Here is a 27,917-nt window from a genome sequence, read left to right as displayed (position 1 = left end):
CAGGATGCCTTGCATTCCATTCAATGTTCTCTCATTGAGTCAGATTTTCAATTCTCATTTACAGTTGAGAATTTATTTTCTGCGGCTCATATTTAAAACAGTATTAATTCATGTAGATTCTAACCTTAGAAAATTCTAGAGCTGCCCAAAATTGTTCGTAAGGTGATAAACAACTTGGTTTGAGTGCAGGAAACCTATTAGGAAACCAAATAGCCTAAACTAATGAGTGCAGTCTGGGATTATGTATTTAGCAGTTTAGAAGATGGTCTCAAGTGCAGGAGAGCGTCACAAAGCCCTTCCGAGAAGTTTACATTAAATCCAAATGCACATATCTCAAGCCACCAGGTGTTTAGTTTAGTTTTAGTTTTGAGATAGAGCATGGAAACAGGCCCTTTGGCCCACTGAGTCGGTGCTGACCAGTGATCACCCATACACAAATTCTATCCTGCACACCAGGGCAATTTACAGAAGCCAATTAACCTACAAATCTACACGTCTTTGGAATGTGGGAGGAAACTGTAGACACCCATCTTGCCACTGGGAACCACAAACTCCGTATAGACAGCACTGTGGTCAGATCAAACCCAGGTCTCTGGTGCTGTAAGGCAGCAACTCTACCACTGTGCTGCCCTATAATGTTATGAGAGGTTAAAACCACAGTGCAAGATTTCAGATTTGTTGCTGAATATACATGGGTTGCATTAAAGCTTGTTCTTCACATTAGTGTATAATCATGTGGTTAGCTGCAAGTTCCATAAAATGATGTCCAAACTCTATGCCATGTTCCAAGATCCCTTGTGGATTAGATGCTACAACAGAGATTCTTTAATTTGACCTTCCATCCAATAGTGCAATCTTTCAAAGGCCCAAGGTTTTTGACCTCTCGGCACCTGTTGTATGTGATTTAATTCAGTTAAGTTCAGTCTTCTGTGAAAAAGCTGAAAATCATCAGGCAACAATACTATGCCTATGTTTTTTCTTATCTGGCCATTGAAACCTTGGGCTATTCTGGCTATTTTGCTGATCAAGTTACTTGCCATTGTTTTCTGTTGGATCTCATTAGGTGTTCCTTAAAAGTCATAATAAACCCAACAGTAATTTTAAAACGATATTACCCATTGAGTAGATAAAATATGTACTTGGCATAGCTGTAGTTGGGAGAAATGAAATCATCAGAGCAAATGAAATGGAAGGACATGTTAAAAAGATCAGATGATGTAGAGCGGGAGGAGGTTTATGATAAACTTCAATTGTGTCATTTTTAAATAAATCAGCATGTTGTCAGTCATAACTCCTCTTACATTACTGAATTATAAGGTGGCATGGATTCAAGACCCTCTCCAGAAGTGGAAATGCAACACTTAGACAGACATAGCAATTCAACGCTGATGGAACATGGCACTTCTGGAGGTGACATCTTTTGGACGAGACATAAAACCAAACCTCTGTCTCTTTCAATTATGAAATGTTCTATGGCACTGTTTCAGATGTGCAAAGGGGATTACCCCTGATGTTTGACCAACACACACATACCAATTAATGTTAGTAAAAAAATATTTTGTGTCTTGGCACGAAAGCATTGATATTTGTGGGTGCAATTGGTTGTCTCTTTTCTGCATTACACGAGATATGGCTTTTTAATTAAAATGAACTTTAGAATGTCCTTAAATGGATTGTGAAAGTTGCTCTGTAACTGCAAGTTCCATCTTTAATATATAGAAATGTTTGCAGTTATTTGTTTGGATGGAGGAAAATTGTCAGTTTGACTTGCGATACGATAGAACTTTATTTATCCCAGGAGGGAAATTGATCTGTCAACAGCTATAAAACACAAGATTCATGAAAAATGAAATTAAAGTGATGAGTGGAAAGGATTGGTGATGTGCAAAGATTGGGGGTTGGGGGGGGGGGGGGTGGGGGGGCGGGGGGGCGGCTGTACTGCATGTTGGTGGAACCAGTCTATTGCTGAAGGTACTCCTCAGGTTGACCAGTGTGTCATAGAGGGGTTTGAGCTGTATTGTCCAAGATGCTCCGCAGTTTGAGGAGCACCCTCCCCTCCAAGACCTCCTCTCATGAATTCAACGCCGACCCCAGGACGGAGCCAGCATTCCTGATGAGGTTGTTAATCCTGTTGGTGTCAGCGGCCTTCGCCCTGATGCCCCAGCAGATGACCGCGAAGAAGATGGTACTGGCCACCACTGATTGGTAGAACATCTGCAGCATCTTACTGCAGACGTTCAAGGAGCGGAGCCCTCTGAGAAATTACTGCCGGCTCTGCCCCTTCTTGTATAGGGCCTCAGCGTTCCTGGACCAGTCCAGTTTACTGTCCAGATAAACTGTTCAGTAAAAGGTATTTGAACTCCTCGGTAAACTGCACATCCACACCATTGATGGAGACAGGGGACAGGGGTGTTCCTCTCCTCTAAAGTCCACCACTAACTCCTTAGTCTTGTCAGTGTTGAGCTGCAGGTCATTCAGCCCACACCACTCAACAAAGTCGTTGACTACACCTCTATATTCAGCTTCCCTCCCCTCACTGATGCAGCGCACAATTGCAGAGTCATCCGAAAACCTCTGCAGATGGCAGGAGTCCGAGTTACATCTGAAGTCTGAAGTGTAGATGGTGAACAGGAAGGGAGAGAGGACCATCCCCTGTGGGACCCCTGTGTTGCTCACTACCATGTCCGAGACACAGTTCTGTAGCCTGACATACTGTGGTCGTCCAGTCAGGTAGCTGGTGATCCAGAACACCAATGGAGCATCCATCCGCTTCTTCAACCATTTGCAGGCCAGATGGTGTTAAAAGCACTGGAGAAGTTTTTAAAAAAAACATGACTCGCAGTGCTTCCCAGCTTATCCAGGTAAGCATAAGAACAATGGAGCAGGTGGATGATGGCATTCTCAACCTCATCTTTATTTGGTAAGCGAACTGCAGGGGCTCTAGGTAGGGTTTAACCAGGAGTCGCAGGTGAGTGAGCACCAGCCTCTCCAGGGAATTCATGATGTGTGAAGTCAGTGCCGCCGGTCTGTAGTCATTGGAGGAGCTGGGATGCATCCTCGTTGGTACAGGAACCAGGCAAGATGTCTTCCACATCACAGGAACCCTCTCTAGGCTCAGGCTCAGGTTGAAGATATGCTGGAGTAGTCTGCACAACTGGCTGGCACACTCCCTGAGTACCCTAGGGCTTTGCCTGGGCGGAGTCTGCTCAGCTCTTTCCTCACTGCTCAGCATTGATGGTCAGGTGCGACAAAGAAAGACCATTGATGGTCAGGTGGACAGTGGACCAGGGGGATTGAGGGGAAGAGTCTGTCGGGGAGCTGGGGGGGGGGGGGGGGGGGGTGTGGCCCAAGGCCCCTCCATCAAATCTATTAAAAAACATGTTTAGCTCGTTGGCCCAGTCCTGATTGCTTTCCCTCCCCAGGCCACCGGTCATCTTGTAGCCTGTAATGCTCTTCATACCGCTCCACACGTCCCTCGTGTTGTTCTGCTGAAGTTTCAGCCGCAGCTTCCTCCTGTAGTCGTCCTTGCCCTGTCTTAGTCTTGCCTTCAGATCTAGGCAAGACTAAGTGGAGATTTGTCCACCTTTCATATTCTTTCACACGATTCACTTTTGTTTAATAAAGATTAGGTCACATAATTCATTCCCCTCTATATGTTTGCTTCTATAATGTCTCAGTAAATATTGGTAAAAAGTATTAATTTGGCTCATCATCTGTGGTTCAACACCTGTTGATCCTTAAGGGGCCCAATTCTTTCCCTTGTTACTTTTGCTCTTAATATATCTAGAGTATGTCTTACAATTTTCTTTTATCTTGTGCGCCAGAGCTTTTATGTTTTCAGCATCCCTTCTGCTCCTCTGCTTTTGTATTACCTAATTTCTCTCTCAAATAAATTGATGCACTTCACCACAGCTATAACACATAGTATAGAAACATAAAATGCTTGCTATATGACTGTGACTCTCTACATACAGCATTCAGGCAGTATCTGTAGAATGAGTGAACATTTCAAGTCAATGGCTGTTCCATCGGAAAAGTGATAAAACTGTTTGAAGTTCTTGAGAGGAGGAGGTTAGAGAGAATGAAGAGAATATTTTACTGAGAGTGGAGACTAAGGTTGGCTAGGTGTCATATTTGCTTTCGATGAAGTCTGTAAATAAATCAAGATGAATGAAGACAATTCAAGGGGAAAATCACCACGAAAGCTTGCTGGGATTGAGATGCGGAGAATAAGCTGTCACTTCTGATCTCCCTATCTTTGGCTCTTACTGTTCCAATTGAAGTCCTGCATAATGTTGAGGCATCTCATCTTCCATCTAGAGATGTTATACCTTGGGGCTCTTGAATTCAATAATTTCCTGACCTGTTCTGAGACAAGTTCATCCAATAACACAGCAGCTGCTATTTTCTGCATTATGCAATTTTAACATGCTGTTTTTTTATTTTTAAACTGCCCTTATTCATTAGACAGATCATCTATGATTACCTACTAATCTAGCGTTTTGTGCCGACCTACTATTCTCAGCTACTATTCTTTTGTCTTTTTTGTACATGTTATGTATCATATAGTCAACACAATAGCATAATAACCAGGTGAGATTACAGGCTGTGGAGAACTGACATCTGGTAAGTTTAAAGGTAAATGTGCATAAACGGAGAGAGATGTAGAAACAGTGAGAAACAAGGAACTGCTGATGCTGGTTTACAAAAAAGAAAAAAAGACTCAAAGTGCTGGAGTAATTCAGCAGATCAGGCAGAATCTCTGGATAATATGGATAGGTGACATTTTAGGTCTGGGTGGGAGAAACAGATTCAGATGTGTTTCAGTTTGTAAGGATTCTGGGCTGCGACTGCAAATCCATCTACCTTCCTGGTCCCTGATGTTTCTGATCCTGACACCGGCTGCAAACCTAGGCCAGACTCCAGATAAGAGAGTGACCCAGATTCAGATACATTAGGATTTCTGAAAAATCAGATCTCAGATTATCAGTGTTTTACTGTAGATCACACTGAAATCAATTGTCGCCTGGACAATTTTGGTACATTCTAACACAGTCATACCCTTTGTTCTTGTCATCCATCTCCTTTTCTGCATCTTAAAACACTTTTGTTTTCCTACTTTTCAGATTTCTGTAGAAAGTCTTCACCCTGACCTGAAAATCTTTTTTTATTTCACATTCCTTAGCTTTTGGTAACTCCTTAGCTTTTGGTAACACCTTCCAAATTCTATTCGCACCGCTGGTGAAAATGTTCTCTTCAGTTCTTTATTAGATTTACTAATAACTAATTGGTAAATATAACACCTGGTTTTATACGTCCTCAAGTCTAAATGACTCTCAGACCGCCACTCATGCTCCAATTTACTGGAGAAAAGGACTGTTTTGCAATTTATGATAGTTGTCACATACTGATTCCATCTCTGTAAATATTTTCATTGCACCTTCAGCATTGCTTCTACATTTTTGGTACTCTGGAGATAATCTTCCAATTGCAGATGTATCCCATTTTATAAGATCATGACTAATATTTTTCTCACTTTTTTTTCCTCAGAACTGAGTGAGTGCAAGAATAAGATCACCCTGTCCCTTAATGGACTTCCAGATGTAACTCCTCTAAATCTGACATTCAGCCTGGATATGAAGACTGAGATAACATCTGACGCACCCAAAAGGCAGGAGAGTTCCAAGGAGTCCTTAATGAACCCTGAGCCAATCCTGGCAACAAAGACTTTCAGGACAGACGTTGAAATGATTGCAAACAAGGTTGTAAATGAGTTCTCTCACGTTTGTGATTCGGGAAAGTCGATCAAGGACATGAATGAGAACAGATTAGAACAGGAGAAAATGATTGTTGTCAGAAAAAAGCGTAAAAGCCAGCAGGCTGGTCCATCAGAAATTCAGAATTTGAAAGATCACCCAGGTAACATTGGTCTGAGGCCTCGTATGCAGTCAGAAGACCATGCAGATGATTCTTCTTTTAGTGAATGTATTTCATCACCTTCTTCAAGTCTACATTTTGGAGATTCTGATACAGTGACTTCAGAAGAAGAGGAGGAGATTCCAGACAGACATTCCCAAGCAGTATTGAGTGGCACAAGTAGAACAGTTGATTCAAAAATGCACAAGTGGCCTAGGTCTGACCAGGAATCGATATCAGGGATGTTAATCAAGCGACCTTGTCTCCCGCATAGCAGTCTGCGAAGGCCTCAACAGAGAAAAAAATTTAAGAAACCTAATATTTCTCAACGGACTCAAAAGCAAAAAGAACGGATTTTATTGCAGAGGAAGAAAAGGGAAGTTTTTGCTCGCAGGAAGTATGCCTTACTGTCAAGTTCTAGCAGTTCGGGCGATAATGACCTGAGCAGTGAATCCTCCTCCAGCTCTTCCACAGAAGGAGAAGAGGATTTATATATGTCGAGGAATGAAAGCCACCAAAATAATACAACAGTTGCCTCAGGTAAAACTTTGAGCCTTCAGATATTGTAAAATAATGGATATTAGGTTCCTTTTGCATTGCATCCTTCTAACTGTGCATCAATATATCTATTATTGGTATTTAAGCAATTATGTCAACTTGAATCTTTCCCAATGGTTACTCCTTAGTTTTGGACTGTTGTCATATTGTAACACCATTGGGAATCCTGATTGATTTTGCATTTATACCATAGGCATAATTTTAGTATGGAAAAATGTTAAAAATGCAAATCCTGTGTCTGGCAAAAATTCTACTATTGCAATAGATATTCAAATGATGAAACTTAGTTTAATTGCATTTGGCCCACAAAGAGGGCAAAGACTGCAGGCATAGGAGCACCACCTCATTAAAAATGTCCTTAAATTTCCTGTCTTGGAAATTGATTGTTTACCTTAATTGTTACTGGATCAAAATTCTGTAATTTCCTGATCAAAAGCATCGTGAAATTATCTTTATCAAAAGGCTGTAGTAATTCAATAAGTCATCTTGCCACCATCCATTCATAGTCAGTATATGTTAACGTTACCAGAAAGATGCTTAAACGATGATTGAAGTAGTCAATGAAGATATTAGGTGTCTTTCAGATTATATTATACTATTCGATTTTGTGCTGTGATGTCCTGCATGATTCAATTCATTTCATGGAGAAGTTACCTGCTACTTAACCTTAGTTACATGTACATTAATGTGTGTTTCAGAGAATGTTCTGAATAAGTTGTTGCACACAGTAATGTACCCAAGTCAGAACCAAATTGGCATTGTTGAAATGCACTTTCATCTATAAATAATTATTAACGAATACAATTTGTGCTTCCTCAGGTTGTTGTTTTTGATGGAAATGCAAAAGGAATGGGGGTATTATAAAGAAGAGCCAATGCAAAATAGTGATCAAGGGCCTAAATATGTAGGCTATTTCCAGACCTTTACCTAAATCTGCACAATTTATTTTTCTCCTTCAACTAAGTCCCCATTTAACTGCCCCCTCCACACACACATTTGTCAATATGTCAACTGTACAATGATGGTGCATGTAGATTTTTCCATTTTGTTTCTTAGCATCGACTTGTTAGAGAATTTGCACACCATCATTATGGCTAATATTAAACACCAGCGTGCACATTAGGATCAAATTTGATTCTGTTTGTTTCTCTACGCCGTACCAAATACTGGAGTTGCTAATTGTGCACAGTGTACATTTATATCAAGTTTTCATTAGTGATTTGTCATGGTTAAAACTATTTTCCAATGTTAAATTAAAAATGAAAGAAAATAACTCCCCTGCTCAATCCATTTTATTATTATTATTCATGAACAGCAAAAACAATTAGGTGACAATCAACGCTTCCCTAAAGTAGATTGGCCATTGCGATTACCTTGCAACACATAGAGTTGTGGTCAATAAATGGGTCCTTTGGTCCATTATGTCCATACTGACCTTACTGAACCTATTCACCACCAGTACCTATCCTTACTAAACCTATTTACCAGATCTTTGCCCTTGATTCATTGGGCGCTAACCTCTTCAACCAGTCTCCCATCCATGTACTCCAGAAATGCTGCCTGACTTGCTGAGTTACCCCAGCACTTTGTGTCCTTCCATATGGAACCTTGTCAAAAGCCTTCTTTGTCACATCAATATATTGTATCAATATATTTTAATACTTGATTATATCTGAAGATTATATCTGAAGAAGGGTCTCGACCCGAAACATCACCCATTCCTTCTCTCCCGAGATGCTGCATGACCTGCTGATTCAGGATTGTGTGTCTATCCAATATATTTTGACACCTCTTTGAATAATTCAGTCAAATTGGGCAGACAGAATCTGTCCCTTATTTAAAATTTGCTTATTTTTATGCTCTATCTCCTGCTGACTGTTTGGAGACCTGTAACCCCCCCCCCCAGTAAAATGATAGGAATCAAAAAGAAAAAAACAGGGCTCTAACTGTTTTGTTTCATTTGAAGAACCACTAGGATATTCTCCTTCATTATCACAGTAATTGATCACGAATCAGAATTGCATGTGACCAACCCTTTTCCATCCCCTCACACTTGAGTTACCAGTCCACCCCTCTTTTATTCGTTGTCTCTCTGATATCGCATTCTCATGTGCCTGTGAATTTCCTAAGTTATGGTCATTGTCTCCAAAATGCTTTCCTCTGCAACTACTTGCTCAGCTACATTTTCTTAAGATTAGTCTCACTACTACTGCTGCTCCTAAGATGAACCTAAATGTATCTGCTTTACAGGTCAGACTCCTTACAGTAAAGTAGATTCAATTAGGCCTTGTATTCTTCATATGCCATATTACACCAGTGTCTTCGATACTGACTTGGTAGTGCTTCTGTACTTTTTTTCCAATTTCTCCGCCTCCCCCCCCCCCCCCCCTTCCTCTTTTCCTGACAACTTAGTTTAAATCTTTCCTGACCGTTCTGGTAAACACCCTCACAAGAATGTATGACCTTTTCTAGTTCAGGTGCAACCTCTCCATCTTGAACGGGTTCCCCCTTCCCCAGAAACTGTCCCAGTGACCCAGATCTGTGGCCGCAGAGGTGCCTGACATTCCCCCCACTATTAAATGTCTGACCTTATTGCATACCGTCTCTTCTTCCACCCCTGTTGTGCAGTTAAGTCATCATAATGTTGTGATCATGAATCTGAGATAATTTTTTATTGGAGATAGGTACATCTTTACAGTCATACATTTTTAAATTGATAATATTGTCCATTATTATTATATTGTCTCCAATACCTTTTGCCCCCTTTTTTTTTTTAAACTAGATAGAACTAAAGAAATAGATGAAGTAAAGAAAGAAAAGAGAGAGAAGCAAAATAAAAACAAAAACAAAAACAAATTATAAAGATAAGGAAAAAGTTAGTTAAAGAAGAATGGAAAAATTTATTAAAATAACAAAAACTTCATTCGAGATATATACGTACATTTCAAAGTATAGCATTTCATCCATTCTTTAGTCCGAGTGCTAGTCAGGTTCCTGTGCTGAACCATTCTGACCCTTTAAGTAATCAATAAAAGGAGACCATATTCCAATGAATAATTCCTGTTTGTCCAACAGGGAAAATCTGATTCTTTCCACGTTTAAGGTCTCCGTCATTTCTATAATCCACATTTTGATTGTGGGGACCGTAGGGCCTTTCCAAAATTTTAGAATTAATTTTTTTCCCGTTATTAAACTATAATCCATAAAGTTTCTTTGTATTGTTCTAAATGTTTGATTTAATTCTAATATTCCGAGTATAATTAATTTTGGATCTGGGTCCAATTGTGTGCTGGTTACTTTAGATATTATGCTAAAAATATTTACCCAGAATTTTTTAATTTTTATACAGTTTGCGAACATATGAAATAATGTAGCTTCTAAATGTTGACATTTATCACATTTAGGTGAGATATGTTGGAAAATTTTATGTAGTTTTGTTTTTGAATAGTGTAACCTATGTATTACTTTAAATTGTATTAGAGAATGTCTGGCGTTTAGTGAACACTGATTCACTTAGGCCTTGTATTCTTCATATGCCATATTACACCAGTGTCTTCGATACTGACTTGGTAGTGCTTCTGTACTTTTTTTCCAATTTCTCCGCCTCCCCCCCCCCCCCCCTTCCTCTTTTCCTGACAACTTAGTTTAAATCTTTCCTGACCGTTCTGGTAAACACCCTCACAAGAATGTATGACCTTTTCTAGTTCAGGTGCAACCTCTCCATCTTGAACGGGTTCCCCCTTCCCCAGAAACTGTCCCAGTGACCCAGATCTGTGGCCGCAGAGGTGCCTGACATTCCCCCCACTATTAAATGTCTGACCTTATTGCATACCGTCTCTTCTTCCACCCCTGTTGTGCAGTTAAGTCATCATAATGTTGTGATCATGAATCTAGTTGCGTTTTCTGAGATGCATTCACCCCCATCATTTTATACCATGGGGAAATTGTTTTGGAGCAAAATGATCTGAGTTTTCATTTCCTGCCTTCACAGTTTCCTCTGGCTAATGAGCACTCATTCTTTCTGTAAGCAGAAGAGTGAGCACTGGCATGACATCCGCAGATGAGTCATAGAATCACAGCACCATTCAACGTAGAAATAGGCCCTTCAGCTGCACATTGTACCCATGTTGACTATCAAGTATTCCTAATGTGGCCATACTGGAAATATCTCCCATCAATATATTTATCCAAGCCACAAATGTAGGACGCTGAGGGTTATTGGAGGGAGATATTTCCAGTATGGCCACATTAGGAATCATATTGTGGAACTTACCACCGACTGGAGGCACTTGTGGGACCTCATTACTTCAACGGAATTAGTATAGATACTTATTGGGATATTTTTAAGGCAGAAATAGAGATTGTTGATTGGTATGGGTGCCATGGGTTATGGGGAAAAGGCAGGAGAATGGGGTTAGGAGGGAGAGATAGATCAGTCATCATTGAATGGCAGAGTAGACTTGATGGCCTAATTCTGCTCCTATCACTTATGACCTTAAGTCTACTCTGCCATTCAATGATGACTAAAAATATCCATTGACGTGGCCTCGACAGCCTTCTATGGCAAAGAATTCCACAGATTCACCACCTTCTGACTAAAGAAATTCCTCCTCATCTCCTTCCTAAAGGAACATCTTGTAATTCTGAGGCTATGACCTCAAGTCCTAGACTCTCCCACTAGTGGAAACATCCTCTCCACATCCACTCTATCCAAGCCTTTCACTATTCAGAAAGTTTCAATGAGGTCCCCCTCATCCCTCTAACCTCCAGTGAGTACAGGCCCAGTGCTGTCAAATGCTCATCTTATGTTAACCCACTCATTCTTAGGATCATTCTTGTAAACCTCCTCTGGACCCTCTACAGAGCCAGCTCATCCTTTCCTCAAGTATGATGCCCAAATTGCTCACAATACTCCAAATGTTGCCCGACCAGCGCCTTATAGCCTCAGCGTTACATCCCTGTTTTTGTATTCTCGCCCTCTTGAAATAAATGCTAGCATTGCATTTGCCTTTCTTACTAGTAATAAAGTATACAAAGTCATGAGGGGGATGGATAAACTGAAAGCTCATGGTCTTTGTCCCAAGGTAGACATTTCTAAAACTAGAAGGCACAGGCTCAAGGTGAGATGGAAGAGATTTAAAGGTAACTTCAGGGACAACTTCATCACTCAGAGGAAGTCGGTATCTGGAATAAGATGCCAGAGAAAGCTACAGAAGCAGATAGAACTAGAACTTTCAGAAGACATTTGGATAGATATATGGGCAGGAAGGTTTTAGAGGAATATGGGCTAAATGAAGACAAGCATGAATAGTTCAGAATGCCATCTTGGTCAGCATGGACAGGTGGGCCAAGTGGCTTGTTTCCGCGCGATATGACTAGTGACAAGCATCAAATTGGAATTCCCACATGCTGCGAGTCAATAGACAATAGACAATAGACAATAGGTGCAGGAGTAGGCCATTCAGCCCTTCGAGCCAGCACCGCCATTCAATGCGATCATGGCTGATCACTATCAATCAGTACCCCGTTCCTGCCTTCTCCCCATACCCCCTCACTCCGCTATCCTTAAGAGCTCTATCCAGCTCTCTCTTGAAAGCATCCAACGAACTGGCCTCCACTGCCTTCTGAGGCAGAGAATTCCACACCTTCACCACCCTCTGACTGAAAAAGTTCTTCCTCATCTCCGTTCTAAATGGCCTACCCCTTATTCTCAAACTGTGGCCCCTTGTTCTGGACTCCCCCAACATTGGGAACATGTTATCTGCCTTTAAAGTGTCCAATCCCCTAATTATCTTATATGTTTCAATAAGATCCCCCCTCATCCTTCTAAATTCCAGTGTATACAAGCCCAATCGCTCCAGCCTTTCAACATACGACAGTCCCGCCATTCCGGGAATTAATCTAGTGAACCTACGCTGCACGCCCTCCATAGCAAGAATATCCTTCCTCAAATTTGGAGACCAAAACTGCACACAGTACTCCAGGTGCGGTCTCACCAGGGCCCGGTACAACTGTAGAAGGATAAGACATAATGGAATGAAATTACCTTCCGTATTTTTAATTTAGAAAGCATCCCATTAAAATGTAATCCAATCTGTTCCCACACTTTGTATGAACTTTTAAAAAAAAGTGAAATGACTCACGAACCATATACTAACTGGAGCAAATGTTGCATGGTTGAATCAGAGGCATGTATTGAGAAGATTCCACAGACCACTCACCAAACCCACCCCTCTCACTCATTACCATCTCCGTTCTCAGATCACTGCACTCAGATATATAGTTCTCAAGCACACTGATGATTTAGAAGCAATGCTACTGCGTACAGAAAAGTGGATAGCCTCACATACCCATCTGCCATGCATCTGCCCACTCACTCAACCTGTCCAAGTCACCCTGCAACCTCCTAGCATCCTCTTCGCAGTTTGCACTGCCACTCAGCTTTGTGTCATCTGCAAATTTGCTAGTGTTACTTTGAATTCCATCATCAAAATCATTAATATATATTGTAAATAGTTGTGGCCCCAGCACCGAACCGTGCGGCACTCCACTCGCCACTGCCTGCCATTCTGAAAGGGACCCGTTTATTTCTAATCTTTGTTTCCTGTCTGTCAACCAATTCTCTACCATGTCAATACCTTACCCCCAAAGCCATGTGCTCTAATTTGGCCCACTAATCTCCTGTGTGGTACCTTATCAAAGGACCTTATCATCTAAAAATATGATCAGGAAATACGGAGGACTGTAGAGCAACTGTTACAAGCTTGAAGAAAGACCATTTAGTCTGTTGCTACCGTGGTCTGTTCACATTTTGACAGATAGCTTATGTGACTCATTACTGAGTAAAACACATCATACAGGTTTAGTGAATAACAGCTGGAGGGCTTTTAGAATTACTGGCTAGCACGTGATGTTTCATAGTTGATGGTTAATAAAACTCAGAATTTAGGTTAAGCAACAAAGATTCAATAAAAAATAATTGCATTTGAATTAAGGTTGTTCAATAGTAATTAAGATACCAAACAGTTTTGGCTACTCATTAAATTATTTTTGCTGAATTAATAGCTTATATCAGATATAACTAGTTTGAAATCTTGCTTCCTCAACACAGTGGCCCAAGTTCTTTGCGTACAGCTGTTTAAAATCCATTTGGATGATCATTGAAGCTGCAAAAGTCATTTAACATTTCAGACAGCTACTTGATCTCTCTCGACTTTAATCATGGGATTTTGGGGCCCATTCAGCTCATGGGCCAATACTTGGTCCATGCAGTCTTTAAACATTGTAATTTGTTTTATTCCAAGCTCCAAACTGCATGTAGGGATCAGTGTTTAATCAGGGAAACTGATAATCATGTATTTGGACCTGAATTTGGAGGGAATGATTGAACAATGAAAGAGGAAAATAATTGGCAGATATAGTTTAATGTGAGACGTGTTGGGCATCAAAGTTTTTGAGTACAGTAAATCTGGTACCCTTGGGACTTTGGTCAGACCAGCAGATTTTCCGGACTACTGGAGTTTAAATGCAGTGGGAAATATATAAGCACTGCGTATGCCAGCTGCAAAGCTGACCCACACTTAATTTCAGCTTGAGCTACCTCCACGCTGAGCCCCTGACCACACGCTCTGCTTGCTGTCTGATTCCTGGCCTGCATTCCAGACTAATGAGAGAGCCAGCTGCCGAACCATCAGAATATCCAAAGAATCTGAATCTGGCTTAATGGTCGTTTACTGTATATTCGTAGTAATATATCAGGTAATAATAAAGGGACAGAGCAGTTTGGAAGGCTGTTTTGGGTGAGGAGAAATTCCAAAAAACTAGTGATTTGGTCCGAACATAATTGTAAATAACTAATGTCATCCTCTCAAGGTGGCAAGAATTTCAAAACTAGAATTTATATGACCTGTGGAAATAATGTAGGTCAAAGGTAATGTCAAGAGGTACTTATTAATAAAGTATGATAAATCCTGAACCACTGATTTAACCCCCTGTCACACCGTTGAAAGTCAGTTGGAAAAAGTCAAAACTGAGCAAATTTGTTTAAGATGCCCTTTGAGGTTTGAGAGGCTGACTACCCTGTCTACTGTGGCTTTGATTCAGGTGTCACAAGGGAAAAGGGCACTCCACATTAGCTGATTATTTGCTATAAAGTAGTTGTGAAGGTTGCCCATGTAGCTGGAAGCCCTAGTTTAATGACATACCAGAAATCTGCCAGGAAAAATGTCATTTATGGAAATGAATTTGGTGCAATGTGCACCTTTCCTGAGAGTCCTTCTCATTTCTACAAAGCAGTTAAATCGGAGTGGAATTAGGACTTCAGTCACACTTTTACCTAAGACCCACTTAAACTGGAAGATTTCAGACTAAATAAGCCAAATCGAGCCACAGCAAATACTTTCAATTGTGTAAATAGAGTGTTGAAATTATAATTATGCAGATACAGTCCCCTCCATAATGTTTGGGACAAAGACCCATCATTTATTTATTTGCCTCTGTACTCCACAAATTGAGATTTGTAATAGGAAAAATCACACGTGGTTAAAGTGCACATTGTCAGATTTTATTAAAATTACATTTCTATACATTTTGGTTTCACCATGTAGAAATTACAGCTGTGTTTATGCATAGTCCCCCCATTTCAGGACACCATAATGATTGGGACACATGACTTCATAGGTGTTTGTGATTGCTCAGATGTGTTTAAATGCAGGTATAAGAGAGCTCTCAGCACCTAGTCTTTCCTCCAGTCTTTCCATCACCTTTGGAAACTTTTATTGCTGTTTATCAACATGAGGACCAAAGTTATGCCAATGAAAGTCAAAGAAGCTATTACGAGACAGAGAAACAAGAATAAAACTGTTAGAGACATCAGCCAAACCTTAGGCTTACCAAAATCAACTGTTGAATGAATGAATGGGAAGGGAAGTTCTAGAAGGGATATGAGAGTAAGGTCAGGGCCAATTGTGTGAGAGGGGAGGTAAATACCGAAGTTAAAGTGTTGTATTTAAATGCGCGAAGTATAAAAAATAAAGTGGATGAGCTTGAGGCTCAGTTAGACATTGGCAAGTATGATGTTGTGGGAATCACTGAGACATGGCTACAAGAGGACCAGGGCTGGGAGCTGAATATTCAGGGGTACACAACGTGCAGAAAAAACAGGCAGGTGGGGAGAGGGGGCGGGGTAGCTCTGTTGGTAAGGAATGAAATTCACTCCCTTGCAAGGAGTGACATAGAATCAGGAGATGTAGAATCAGTATGGATAGAGATGAGGAATTGTAAGGGTAAAAAGACCCTAATGGGAGTCATCTACAGGCCCCCAAACAGTAGCCTCGACATAGGGTGCAAGTTGAATCAGGAGCTAAAATTGGCATGTCACAAAATAATGCTATTAAATGTCATGGCAGATTTCAACATGCAGGTAGACTGGGAAAATCAGGTTGGTAATGGACCCCAGGAAAGAGAGTTTGTGGAGTGCCTCCGAGATGGATTCTTAGAACAGCTTGTACTGGAGCCTACCAGGGAGAAGGCAATTCTGGATTTAGTGTTATGTAATGAACCTGACCTGATAAGGGGACTCAAGGTAAATGAGCCATTAGGAGGCAGTGACCACAATATGATAGGTTTTACTCTACAAATTGAGAGGGAGAGGGAAAATCGGAGGTGTCAGTATTACAGTATAGCAAAGGGGATTACAGAGGCATAAGGCAGGAGCTGGCCAAAATTGGCTGGAAGGAGCCCCTCGCAGGGAAGACTGTGGAACAGCAATGGCAGGTATTCCTGGGAATAATACAGAAGTTGCAGGATCAATTTATCCCAAAGAGGGGGAAAGATTCTAAGGGGAGTAAGAGGCACCCGTGGCTGACAAGGGAAGTCAAGGACAGCATAAAAATAAAAGGGAAGAGGTATAACATAGCAAAGAAGAGTGGGAAGCCAGAGGATTGGGACTCTTTTAAAGAGCAACAGAAGATAACTAAAAAGGCAATACGGGGAGAAAAGATGAGGTACGAGGGTAAACTAGCCAATAATATAAAGGAGGATAGTAAAAGTTTTTTTAGGTATGTGAAGAGGAAAAAAATAGTCACGGCAAATGTGGGTCCCTTGAAGACAGAAGCAGGGGAATTTATTATGGGGAACAAGGAAATGGCAGACGAGTTGAACCGGTACTTTGGATCTGTCTTCACAAAGGAGGATACAAACAATCTCCCAGATGTTCTAATGGCCAGAGACCCTAGGGTGACAGAGGAACTGGAGGAAATCCACATTAGGCAGGAAAAAGTTTTGGGTAGACTGATGGGACTCCAGGCTGATAAATCCACAGGGCCTGATGGTCTGCATCCCAGGATGCTTAAGGAGGTGGCTCTAGAAATTGTGGATGCATTAGTGATTATTTTCCAATGTTCTATAGATTCCGGGTCAGTTCCTGTGGATTGGAGGGTAGCTAATGTTATTCCACTTTTCAAGAAAGGAGGGAGGGAGAAAACGGGAAATTATAGACCAGTTAGTCTGACATCAGAGGTGGGGAAGATGCTGGAGCCAATTATAAAAGAAGAAATTGCGGAGCATTTGGATAGCAGTAACAGGATCGTTCCGAGTCAGCATCGATTTACGAAGGGGAAATCGTGCTTGACTAATCTACTTGAATTTTTTGAGGATGTAACTAGGAAAATTGACAGGGGAGAGCCGGTGGATGTGGTGTACCTCGACTTTCAGAAAGCCTTCGACAAGGTCCCACATAGGAGATTGGTGGGCAAAATTAGAGCACATGGTATTGGAGGTAGGGTACTGACATGGATAGAAAGTTGGTTGACAGACAGAAAGCAAAGAGTGAGGATAAATGGGTCCCTTTCAGAATGGCAGGCAGTGACTAGTGGGGTACTGCAAGGCTCGGTGTTGGGACCACAGCTATTTACAATATACATCAATGACTTGGATGAACGGATTAAAAGTACCATTAGCAAATTTGCATATGATACAAAGTTGGGTGGCAGTGTGAACTGTGAGGAAGATGCTATGAGGTTGCAGGGTGACTTGGACAGGTTGTGTGAGTGGGTGGATGCTTGGCCGATGCAGCTTAATGTGGATAAGTGTGAGGTTATCCACTTTGGTGGTAAGAATAGGAAGGCAGATTATTATCTGAATGGTGTCAAGTTAGGAAAAGGGGACGTACAACGTGATCTGGGTGTCCTAGTGCATCAGTCACTGAAAGGAAGCATGCAGGTACAGCAGGCAGTGAAGAAAGCCAATGGAATGTTGGCCTTCATAACAAGAGGAGTTGAGTATAGGAGCAAAGAGGTCCTTCTGCAGTTGTACAGGGCCCTAGTGAGACCGAACCTGGAGTACTGTGTGCAGTTTTGGTCTCCAAATTTGAGGAAGGATATTCTTGCTATTGAGGGCGTGCAGCGTAGGTTTACTAGGTTAATTCCCGGAATGGCGGGACTGTCGTATGTTTAAAGACTGGAGCGACTAGGCTTGTATACACTGGAATTTAGAAGGATGAGAGGGAATCTTATCGAAACGTATAAGATTATTAAGGGGTTGGACACGTTAGAGGCAGGAAACATGTTCCCAATGTTGGGGGAGTCCAGAACCAGGGGCCACAGTTTAAGAATAAGGGGTAGGCCATTTAGAACAGAGATGAGGAAAAACTTTTTCAGTCAGAGAGTTGTGAATCTGTGGAATTCTCTGCCTCAGGGGGCAGTGGAAGCCAATTCTCTGAATACATTCAAGAGAGAGCTAGATAGAGCTCTTAAGGATAGCGGAGTCAGGGGGTATGGGGAGAAAGCAGGAACGGGGTACTGATTGAGAATGATCAGCCATGATCACATTGAATGGCGGTGCTGGCTCGAAGGGCCGAATGGCCTACTCCTGCACCTATTGTCTATTGTTTGGAACATCATTAAGAATAAAGAGAGCACTGGTGAGCTTACTAATTGTAAAGGGACTGGCAGGCCAAGGAAGACCTCCACAGCTGATGACAGAAGAATTCTCTCTGTAATAAAGAAAAAATCCCCAAACACCTGTCCGACAGATTAGAAACACTCTTCAGGAGTCCGGTGTGGATTTGTCAATGGCCACTGTCCACAGAAGACTTCATGAACAGAAATACAGAGGCTACACTATTTTATTTATTTTAGTTACATATTTCATTTTATTTCATTTCATTCTAGTTACGTATTTATCTTGATTTAAAATGTTTGCAAAAAACATGCTGATAGCAGGACCTCCCATTGAATATTTGATGCAATAATAATTGAAATCATCTGTTTATGTAAACCTCTTTGTAGTTGACCAGTTTTAACTTTTTGGCAAAGTTTTTCATTGGATCTGATAAACAGCAACATAAAATACTCTCAGCAATACGTTCAGGTTAGCATTTTGTGCCTCTTTTAATCCTAAATTATAAACACCAAAAAGATAAGTAAAATAAAATATTTTAACCACACAGTGTAGTGAAAGGTACAGGAGACTTGCTAAATATGACACTTTTTAAAGTAATCTGTGATCCGGATGTGCATAATCTGTCCACCATGTTATTGATCCATAATGACTCCATAAATTTTTCATTTACTGTGAAGTGTTTCGATAGGTCTTGAATTGGTGAAAGGTACTATATAAATATGTTTGTCACTTCAAAGAATTGTGTAATTTGAAGGGGGAAAATCAAGTACCTGAAAAGTATTGTGTTTGCAAATTGAATTATGAAAACTGACTGTTGGAAGTTTGGCCACTTTGAGTAGTGTGAAAAGAGCCAGTAAAAATATTTATAGATTAAACTGCCTAATTAATCTGTGTTCTTCCAGATTTTGAAAAGTAATTCAGTTTACTGGCTGTTCAAAAACAAATGTGATATTATTTAGAAACAAAGAATTCAAATACAGGTTTAACCAAAAATAGACACAAAGTGCTGGAGTAACTCAGCCGGTCAGGCAGCATCTCTGGAGAAAAAGGATAGGATATTATTTATTGGGACAATGCAATGATGATTAACTCTGTAATAATTCTTAAAATGCAATTACCCGTTCTGATGTGTGGGTAGTGTTTTTGAAGAGGACCAAGCCAGTAACTAGCAGTATCAGAGGGATTTATAATGTGATGATTATAATAAACTCGTATTTGTTTTGGAAACTCCATTTGTTGCAGCTGTACAGAACTTTGCCTTTAATTGCAAACTGATAATATTTAAGCCTTCTTGACCTGATTTGTCGAAAGTAATCTTTTCTCGCTTGTTCATGAATCATGACAGAGCTGGGATTAAAAAAACAGCTGTGATTTTGCTCATTTTTATTTTTAATTAGTGTTCCTGTGCAATTGTAATTTCTGGTCATTATCATTCAACCATTTTGAAGAGTACAATGACCTTTTCTCACCATTAAAATGTCAGAATTTTCCACTTAAAACACTCTTCACTGCTCAGTTGATCATTTGTTTTAACTGAGTCATACAGGCCCAAGGTCCAAATTCAGATTTCCAGTCTCAGCTCAATGAATTTGCCAAGATTCCAGCATAGATATGCAAAGCACAGAACAACCTCAAGAAAAAGATGTGTACAGTACAAATTACTTCATGATATTAAGTGAATGGAAAATAAGACTACCAGAGACATGGGAGTCTTTGCTATTTTATTTGCACTTGAAGATGTCCTTAACTAATTTCTCTTTCAATGTATTATATAGCACATGGGTGACACTGAACACCTCTACTAATTGTACTCAGAAGGTGGTGGAGTCGCCTCAAGCACTGCAGTCCTTTTTATGAAGAGGTTCCCTCAATATGCTCCCTCAATGGTTGTTAGTGTTTTGATGTTTGATCAAGGGAAGTTTTTGGAATTAACCAAGGTTTGATCTGGACAAAGACAAAAAGTTTCTTCTCTCAAGGAGTTTTGAATTTTTAAAACATCTTAATGTTTGCTGAGATTTTCTTTAATCAATTTCAAATTTGTACCTGTCATATTCAAAGAGTAGCTGTGTTATTTCTAACTCGCTAATTAATGTTTATTGTGCCAGGTATTTTGATGAATAATTAGATAGAATAGTGTTGATGGATGTAATTCGAGGGAGATTAATAATATAATTTTCCCTTGGAAATTTGTTAACTAATAAACAGCTTGTGGAGGAAGCAAATTAATTAAATTGAACACAGCTTTTCCTGCACATGCACATACATGACTGCTGCAGTTATCCTCAAAGTAGCCATGACTCCATATAAAGCAAGCAGAATTTCTTTAAAACTGACATTGCAAGTTATGTTGTTTGTCTCACAGAAATGAATTATTTTGGATTTGGCAAAAGCCTTACCCAATAGAGCATAATGAATAGACTAATAACATCCACAAATAAAAGTTAAAAGGCAACTTTATTTCTCCTTGTCTTTATGATCATCTGTGTGAAGAAATATACCACAAATATATTTCATGTAAAGATGAAAAATGCATCAAAAGTGTGTTAGTTTCTGAAGGAAAAAAAACGACCTTCCATTTTGAGTTGTGAATGTAAAATCTTAGTCAATCTTGAATCTATTGAAAAGGCATTCCTCAAAAGTATTTCAGATTTTTGTTTTTCTTTTCTTGGGCATTAAAATTGCGTGTTTCTATTAACTAGAGAGAGTCTGAATCCAAATTTGACCAAGGTTATTGTGGAGTAAGTGGCCATTGTGGAGCTGTGCATTTTCATTTGCTGTTGAGTTTTTTCGATATATAGAAGCAGGCATGGTAGTAATTTAAATCTGTAGCTGGAGCTCAGTTTCTTATATAACTTTTTGAATTTAATTCTGAAAAATATTTCAGTCAGTGGATAACAATTGAACAAATCCAGCGAATGACAAATCAAGTGGTTTAGTGGTCATTTATGTTTTGATGATTAGTTTAGTTTAGAGATACAGCGTGGAACAGACCCTTCGGCCCACCGAGTCCGCACTGACCAGCGATCCCCGCACATTAACACTATCCTACACACTAGGGACAATTTACACATACACCAAGCCAATTAACCTACATACCTGTACGTCTTTGGAGTGTGGGAGGAAACCGGATATCTCGAAGAAAACCCACGCAGACATGGGGAGAAAGTACAAACTCCTGCAGTCTGGATGGAACCCGCGTCTCCAGCGTTGTAAGCCAGCAACTCTACCGCTGCACCACCGTGATCTTAAGATGAGCATTATTGACTATTTAACAATGATAGGCCACTTGCATTTGATATCTCTGAAATATAGGTCACATTGGGTGTAACCAAAATTTCAAGATCACACACTGTATGTATGCTAGATTCTTGCTGATTGTGGATTTTGTGCTGATTCCAGGAAATATTGATGAGGATGTTGTGGTGATTGAGGCCACCTCAGCTCCCCAGGTTACTGCCAATGAAGAAATCAATGTTACCTCAACGGACAGTGAAGTGGAGATCGTCACTGTTGGGGACAATTGCAGGTGAGCTGAACCTGAGATTGTTGATTTGTGAAATTGCATGAAAATCACAATTAAATGCTTTCCCCCACAATTAAATGCTTTTCCCCACACATTTGTTTAAAGTTAACTTTAAATTTGGCATGTGTATCAAATGGTTTGTGGATCCAATGGTAAAAAGTAGATTTTCTTGCCTGTGGTTACTTTTGAGCACTTCTAGAAATGTTTTTGACATTTATCTTTAAAGACAGAATCCTGAATAATAAAAATATTACTGGAATCTCATTATACTCCCAGTTGGTATTTAGCATCTCTTGATGTGTCCGTGTGTAAAATTGTTCCCGCTTGAAACGAAAACACATACACTGCTACTGAATGCTGAGGCTTAGTGTTAGTACTTGCTTTTATGTTAGTTTGTTGTGGTATAGACCATGAACAACAGGAGGAGGAATTAGCCTCAAGGCCTCTTATGTCATTTATAGAGAGCGTGGCTGAAGAAGGGTCATTACCTGAAACTTCACCCATTCCTTCTCTCTAGAGATGCTGCCTACTCGATCGATCGTGGCCAATCCTTTAACTGAAGCTCATTTTCTTATCTTATTGTTATTCTTTGACTGGATGCTAAATTCGCTGAATTTTAATTGACTGCCCTTGACTGAAGAAACTTTGCTTTGTTTGAATACTAACTGTCAAGAGTGTTTTATTGTCATATGTCCCAGATAGAACAATGAAATACTTACTTGCAGCAGCACAACAGAATATGTAAACATAGTACACTGTAAACAATGTAATAAACCGGAGAAAAAAAGTTCAATGTGTGTACATACACATGCACATACACATACAGATGCTATATATATGATACACACGCACACATATATATAGAGATGTATATGACACACGCACACATATGTACACATAAAAAACAAACAAACAATAATAATGCAATAATAATAATGCATTAATAGTCTATGTAGTTCAAAGCTTATTTAAGGTTGTAGTGTTTCATAACCTGTAGCCTGTAGGGAAGAAGCTGTTCCTGAACCTGGACATTACAGTTTTTAGGCTCCTGTACCTTCTTCCCGATGGCAGGGGTGAAATAAGTGGTGTGGGTCTCTGATGATGTTGGCTGCCTTTTTGAGGCAGTGACTCTGGTAAACCCTTTCGATGTTAGGGAGGTCAGAAACCATGATGGACTGGGCAGTGTTCACAACCTTTTGCACAACTTCGCTCCTGGGCATTCAATTTGCTAAACCAGGCCGTGATGCAACCAGTCAATATGCTCTTGACTACAACTGTAGAAGTTCAAGTGAATCCTCTCTGACATACTGAATCTCCGTAATCTTCTCAGGAAGTAGAGGCGTTGCCTTTGTAATGACATCCGTGTGCTGGGTTCAGGAAAGATCGTCAGAAATATGCACACCCAGGAATTTGAAGCTCTTGACTCTCCACCATCGTCCCATTGATATAGACAGTTTTTGTGAGTCCTCAACCTTCCTCTTCCAAATTCCACAATCAGTTCCTTGGTCTTACTAACATTGAGACCCAGGTTGTTGTGCTGGCACCATTTGGTCAGTCGATCGATCTCTACTCTGACTCATCACCATCTGTAATTCGTCCAACAACGGTGATGTCGTCAGTGAACTTGAAGATTGACTTTGCATTGTGTCTGGCTACACAGTCATGAGTGTAGAGTGAATAGAGCAGGGGGCTGAGCACACAGCCTTGAGGTTCTTCTGTACTGATTGTTATTGAGGATAAGTGTTTTTACCAATTCAAACAGACCATGGTCTGTTGATGAGGAAGTCGAGGATCGAGTTACATAGAGATGCACAGAGTCCCAGTTCTGTGAGCTTGGTAACGAGCTTGGTAACCAGCTTGGAGGGGATGATGGTATCGAATGCTGAGCTGTAGTCTATAAACAACAGTCTGACGTATGTCTTTTTATTGTCCAAGTGGTCCAGTGCAGAGTGGAGAGCCAGTGGGATTGCATCCTCCGCTGACCTGTTGTGGTGGTAGGCAAACTATAATGGGTCAAGGTTCTTGGTGAGATAGGAGTTGATATGCACTATAACCAACCCCTCAAAGCACTTCATAACCACGGAAGTTAGTGCCACTGGTCGATAGTCGTTGAGGCACATCACCCTACTCTTCTGACTCCTTCTCTGGAAACGATGTTCCCTGGTTCATTAATTCCCAGGAGAAACAGCACCTATGTATGCAAATCCTTGAACTTTTTCTGGCTAAAATCCTATTCTGTACAGTCTGGGATGATGCTACGATCCATTGCTAAATGAAGTGTCTGCAGAAGGGTCCTGGCCTAAAATATAGCCAGTTGATTCCTTCCACAGATGCTGCCTGATCTGCTGAGTTCCTCCAGCACTTTGTGTTTTGGTCAATGTTCCAGCATCCGCCATTCCTTGTGTCTCTGAGTAGAAGGTGCTGTCTTTAGATTAAATGTTAAACTGAGGACATCTTTGACTTACGGAGAATGCAAAACCAAATGTATTCTCATCTGTGGAAGTGGCGGCTCGCTAGCAGTCTGTTCGTCTTTTTCCTTTTTTTTTGTTGTGTGTCGGTGTTGGGATGGTTTTTGTTTTTTTCTGGTTATGTATGTGTGGGGGGGGGTGGTGGTGTGGGTGGGGTGGTGGTGGGGGGGTGGGGGAAACCTTTCTCTTTTAGGTCTCTTCCTCACGGCGCGGGGTGCGGCTCGGCCGCGGGGCCTTCCATCGCCCGGTGCGGCTCGGCCGCTGGACTTAACATTGCTGGTGCGGCTCGGCCGCTGGACTTAACAGTGCCCGGTGCGGCTTGGCCGCGGGGCCTTCCATCGCCCGGTGCGGCTCGGCCACTGGACTTAACAGTGCCCGGTGCGGCTTGGCCGCGGGGCCTAACATCGCCCGGTGCGGCTCGGCTGCGGGGCCTAACATCGCTGGTGCGGCTCGGCCGCTGGACTTAACAGTGCCCGGTGCGGCTCGGCCTAACATCGTGCAGCTCGGCCGCGGGACTTTTCATCGCTGGTGCGGCTTGGCCGCGGGGCCTTCCATCGCCCGGTGCGGCTCGGCCGCGGGGCCTAACATCGCCCGGCGCGGCTCGGCCGCGGGACTTAGCTGCGCACGGCTCGGCCGCGGGGCCTAACATCGCTGGTGCGGCTCGGCCGCTGGACTTAACAGTGCCCGGTGCGGCTTGGCCGCGGGGCCTAACATCGCCCGGCGCGGCTCCGCCGCGGGACTTAGCTGCGCACGGCTCGGCCGCGGGGCCTTCCACCGCCCGGTTCGGCCGCGAGACGTTTCAGCGCCCGGTGCGACTCGGCCGCGGGGACTTCCATCCCCTTGCGGGGACTGTGCGGGTCGGTCGGGGACGAGCTGTCTGTCCGTGGGCGTGGGGAAGAGAGTGGAAGTTTTGTTGCCTCCATCACAGTGAGGGGGTGTTTGGAGTCACTGTGATGGACGTTTGTGTTGGGGTCATGTGTCTTGTGTTCTTTTTTGTGTGTGACTGCTATGTAGTTTCGTTCGGTACCTTGGTACCGAATGACAAATAAAGCTCTGTTGAACTGTTGAACGCGGGGTCTCTTCCTGTGATAACGCGCACCTCCGATTCAAGGACAGTTTCTTCCCAGCTGTTATCGGGCAACTGAATCATCCTACCATATCCAGAGAGCAGTTCTGATCTATCTACCTCATTGGTGACCATCAAACTATCTTTGATCCGACTTTGCTGACTTTACCTTGCACTAAAGGTTATTCCCTTATCATGTATCTGTACACTGTAAATAGCTTGATTGTAATTATGTATTGTCTTTCCGCTAACTGGATAGCACGCAACAAAAGATTTTTACTGTACCTTGGTACACGTGACAATAAACGAAACTGTAAGAATCGCAAAATATATATTAGGATATACATGATTAAGAAATTCTTCAGAGAATGGTTGGTTAGCTGGCAGTTGAAGGGAAAAAAAGCTTTAAAAGGTTTCAAGAAGGAACTAACTGAATACTGTTCATCTAGTTCAAGCATTATGAAAGGTCTCCATAATGCAATTGGATATAATGCAATTGATGAATGTTGAAACATTGTTTCTCTGATGCAAGTTGAGTTGGTTAAAGCGCGATTTCCTTTATGAACCAGATAATCACTTAAATGCTACTTTGAAAATTGACAAGCAGAAAAAAAGCTGTCTTGGGAAAAAATTAGACCCAAAAATGTTTCAATACAGCCTCCCAGCAGTAATTGGATATCATCCTATTTGAAGAATACAGTCTGTCAATTTCACTGCAAGTGACCTCTGAAATTGACAAGCAATTGCTTCTATTGACACTTGTGCAATAATTCTCTCTTAAAGAATGTAACATACAGCTTTTACTATTTTTAGCAGTGATAAAAATAGACACAGCTATTAAAAAGGCATTTAGTTCGGTAAATCCTGGACAGTTGTGGACAATTGTAGAGAATTGTGGACGCAGCCCAGACCATCACACAAACCAACCATCCTTCCATTGACTCCATTTACACCTCACACTGCCTCAGCAAGGGCACCAGCATAATCAAGAACAGGTCGCACCCCGGCCACTCCCTCTTCTCCCTTTTCCCATCAGACAAGAAGTATAGAATTGTGAAAACACACACGTCCGGATTCCGGAATAGTTTCTTCCCTGCTGTTATCAGACAACTGAACCATCCTACCAACAACTAGAGAGCAGCCCTGAGCTACTATCTACCTTATTGGAGACCCTAGGACTATCTTTGATCGGACTTGACTGGGCTTTATCTTGCACTAAACATTATTCATGTTATTCCCTTTATCGTATCTGTACACTGTGGATGACTTGATTGTAATCATATATTGTCTTTCTGCTAACAACAAAAGCTTTTCACTGTACCACAGTAACAATAAACTAAACTCAAACTCGAACCTCATTACCCCATTGACACGATTGTTTTTTTTAACATTATTTTCGATAGCACAGAGTTTCTTAGGAATGCAACTATCACAAAATAGCAGAACTACCTGTATCAAGTAGTGTAAGAAAATAACTGCAGATGCTGGTACCGACGGTATTTATTCACAAAATGCTGGAGTAACTCAGCAGGTCAGGTAGCATCTTGGGATAGAAGGAATGGGTGACGTTTCGGGTCGAGACCTTTCTTCAGACTGATGTCAGGGGGGGCGGGACAAAGGAAGGATATAGGTGGAGACAGGAAGTTAGAGGGAGAACTGGGAAGGGGGAGGGGGGGAAAGGAGAGGGACGGAGGAACTATCTAAAGTTGGAGAAGTCAATGTTCATACCGCTGGGCTGTAAGCTGCCCAAGCGAAATATAAGGTGCTGTTCCTCCAATTTCCGGTGGGCCTCACTATGGCACTGGAGGAGGCCCATGACAGAAAGGTCAGACTGGGAGTAGGAGTGGGAGGGGGAGTTGAAGTGCTCAGCCACCGGGAGATCAGGTCGGTTGAGGCGGACTGAGCGAAGGTGTTGAGCGAAACGATCGCCGAGCCTGCGTTTGGTTTCGCCGATGTAAAGAAGTTGACATCTAGAGCAGCGGATACAATAGATGAGGTTGGAGGAGGTGCAGGTGAACCTCTGTCTCACCTGGAAAGACTGTTTGGGTCCTTGGATGGAGTTGAGGAGGGAGGTAAAGGGACAGGTGTTGCATCTCCTGCGGTTGCAGGGGAAAGTGCCCGGGGATGGGGTGGTTGGGTAGGAAGGGACGAGTGGACCAGGGAGTTACAGAGGGAACGGTCTCTGCAGAACGCAGAAAGGGGAGGGGATGGGAAGATGTGGCCAGTAGTGGGGTCCCGTTGTAGGTGACGGAAATGTTGGATGATGATTTGTTGGATATGCTGGAAGAGGGGAAACCCCGTTTCCTGAAGAATAATAATAATAATAATAATCCATTTATTTTATATAGCGCCTTATCACATGCTCAAAGCGTTTTACAAAAACAATTAACATAGAAACAAACAAACAAACTATCCTGACGGAAAAGCGGCGAATACTCAACGCCAGCGTCCTCTCACGTCAGGGTCCGGCAGTAGACATTAAAAA

At 41.7% G+C, this 27,917-nt stretch overlaps 1 protein-coding gene across 2 annotated transcripts in view; it reads left to right on the top strand.

Annotated features, from left to right (window-relative positions):
• Positions 1-27,917, top strand: part of rnf111 (ring finger protein 111) — a 73,291-nt gene that overhangs the window by 11,953 nt on the left and 33,421 nt on the right. For both annotated transcript variants that reach the window (XM_078427588.1, XM_078427587.1), the window contains exons 2-3: positions 5,551-6,456; positions 21,775-21,901. In XM_078427588.1, coding sequence (XP_078283714.1) covers positions 5,637-6,456; positions 21,775-21,901 — 947 coding nt within the window. In that variant the 5' untranslated portion in view covers positions 5,551-5,636. The remainder of the gene's footprint in view (positions 1-5,550; positions 6,457-21,774; positions 21,902-27,917) is intronic.

Source organism: Rhinoraja longicauda, chromosome 33 (assembly GCF_053455715.1).
Source record: "Rhinoraja longicauda isolate Sanriku21f chromosome 33, sRhiLon1.1, whole genome shotgun sequence".
Taxonomy (NCBI): Eukaryota; Metazoa; Chordata; class Chondrichthyes; order Rajiformes; family Arhynchobatidae; genus Rhinoraja; species Rhinoraja longicauda.
Note: the sequence above shows the minus strand (reverse complement) of the source record. Positions and strands in the feature narration are given on the sequence as shown.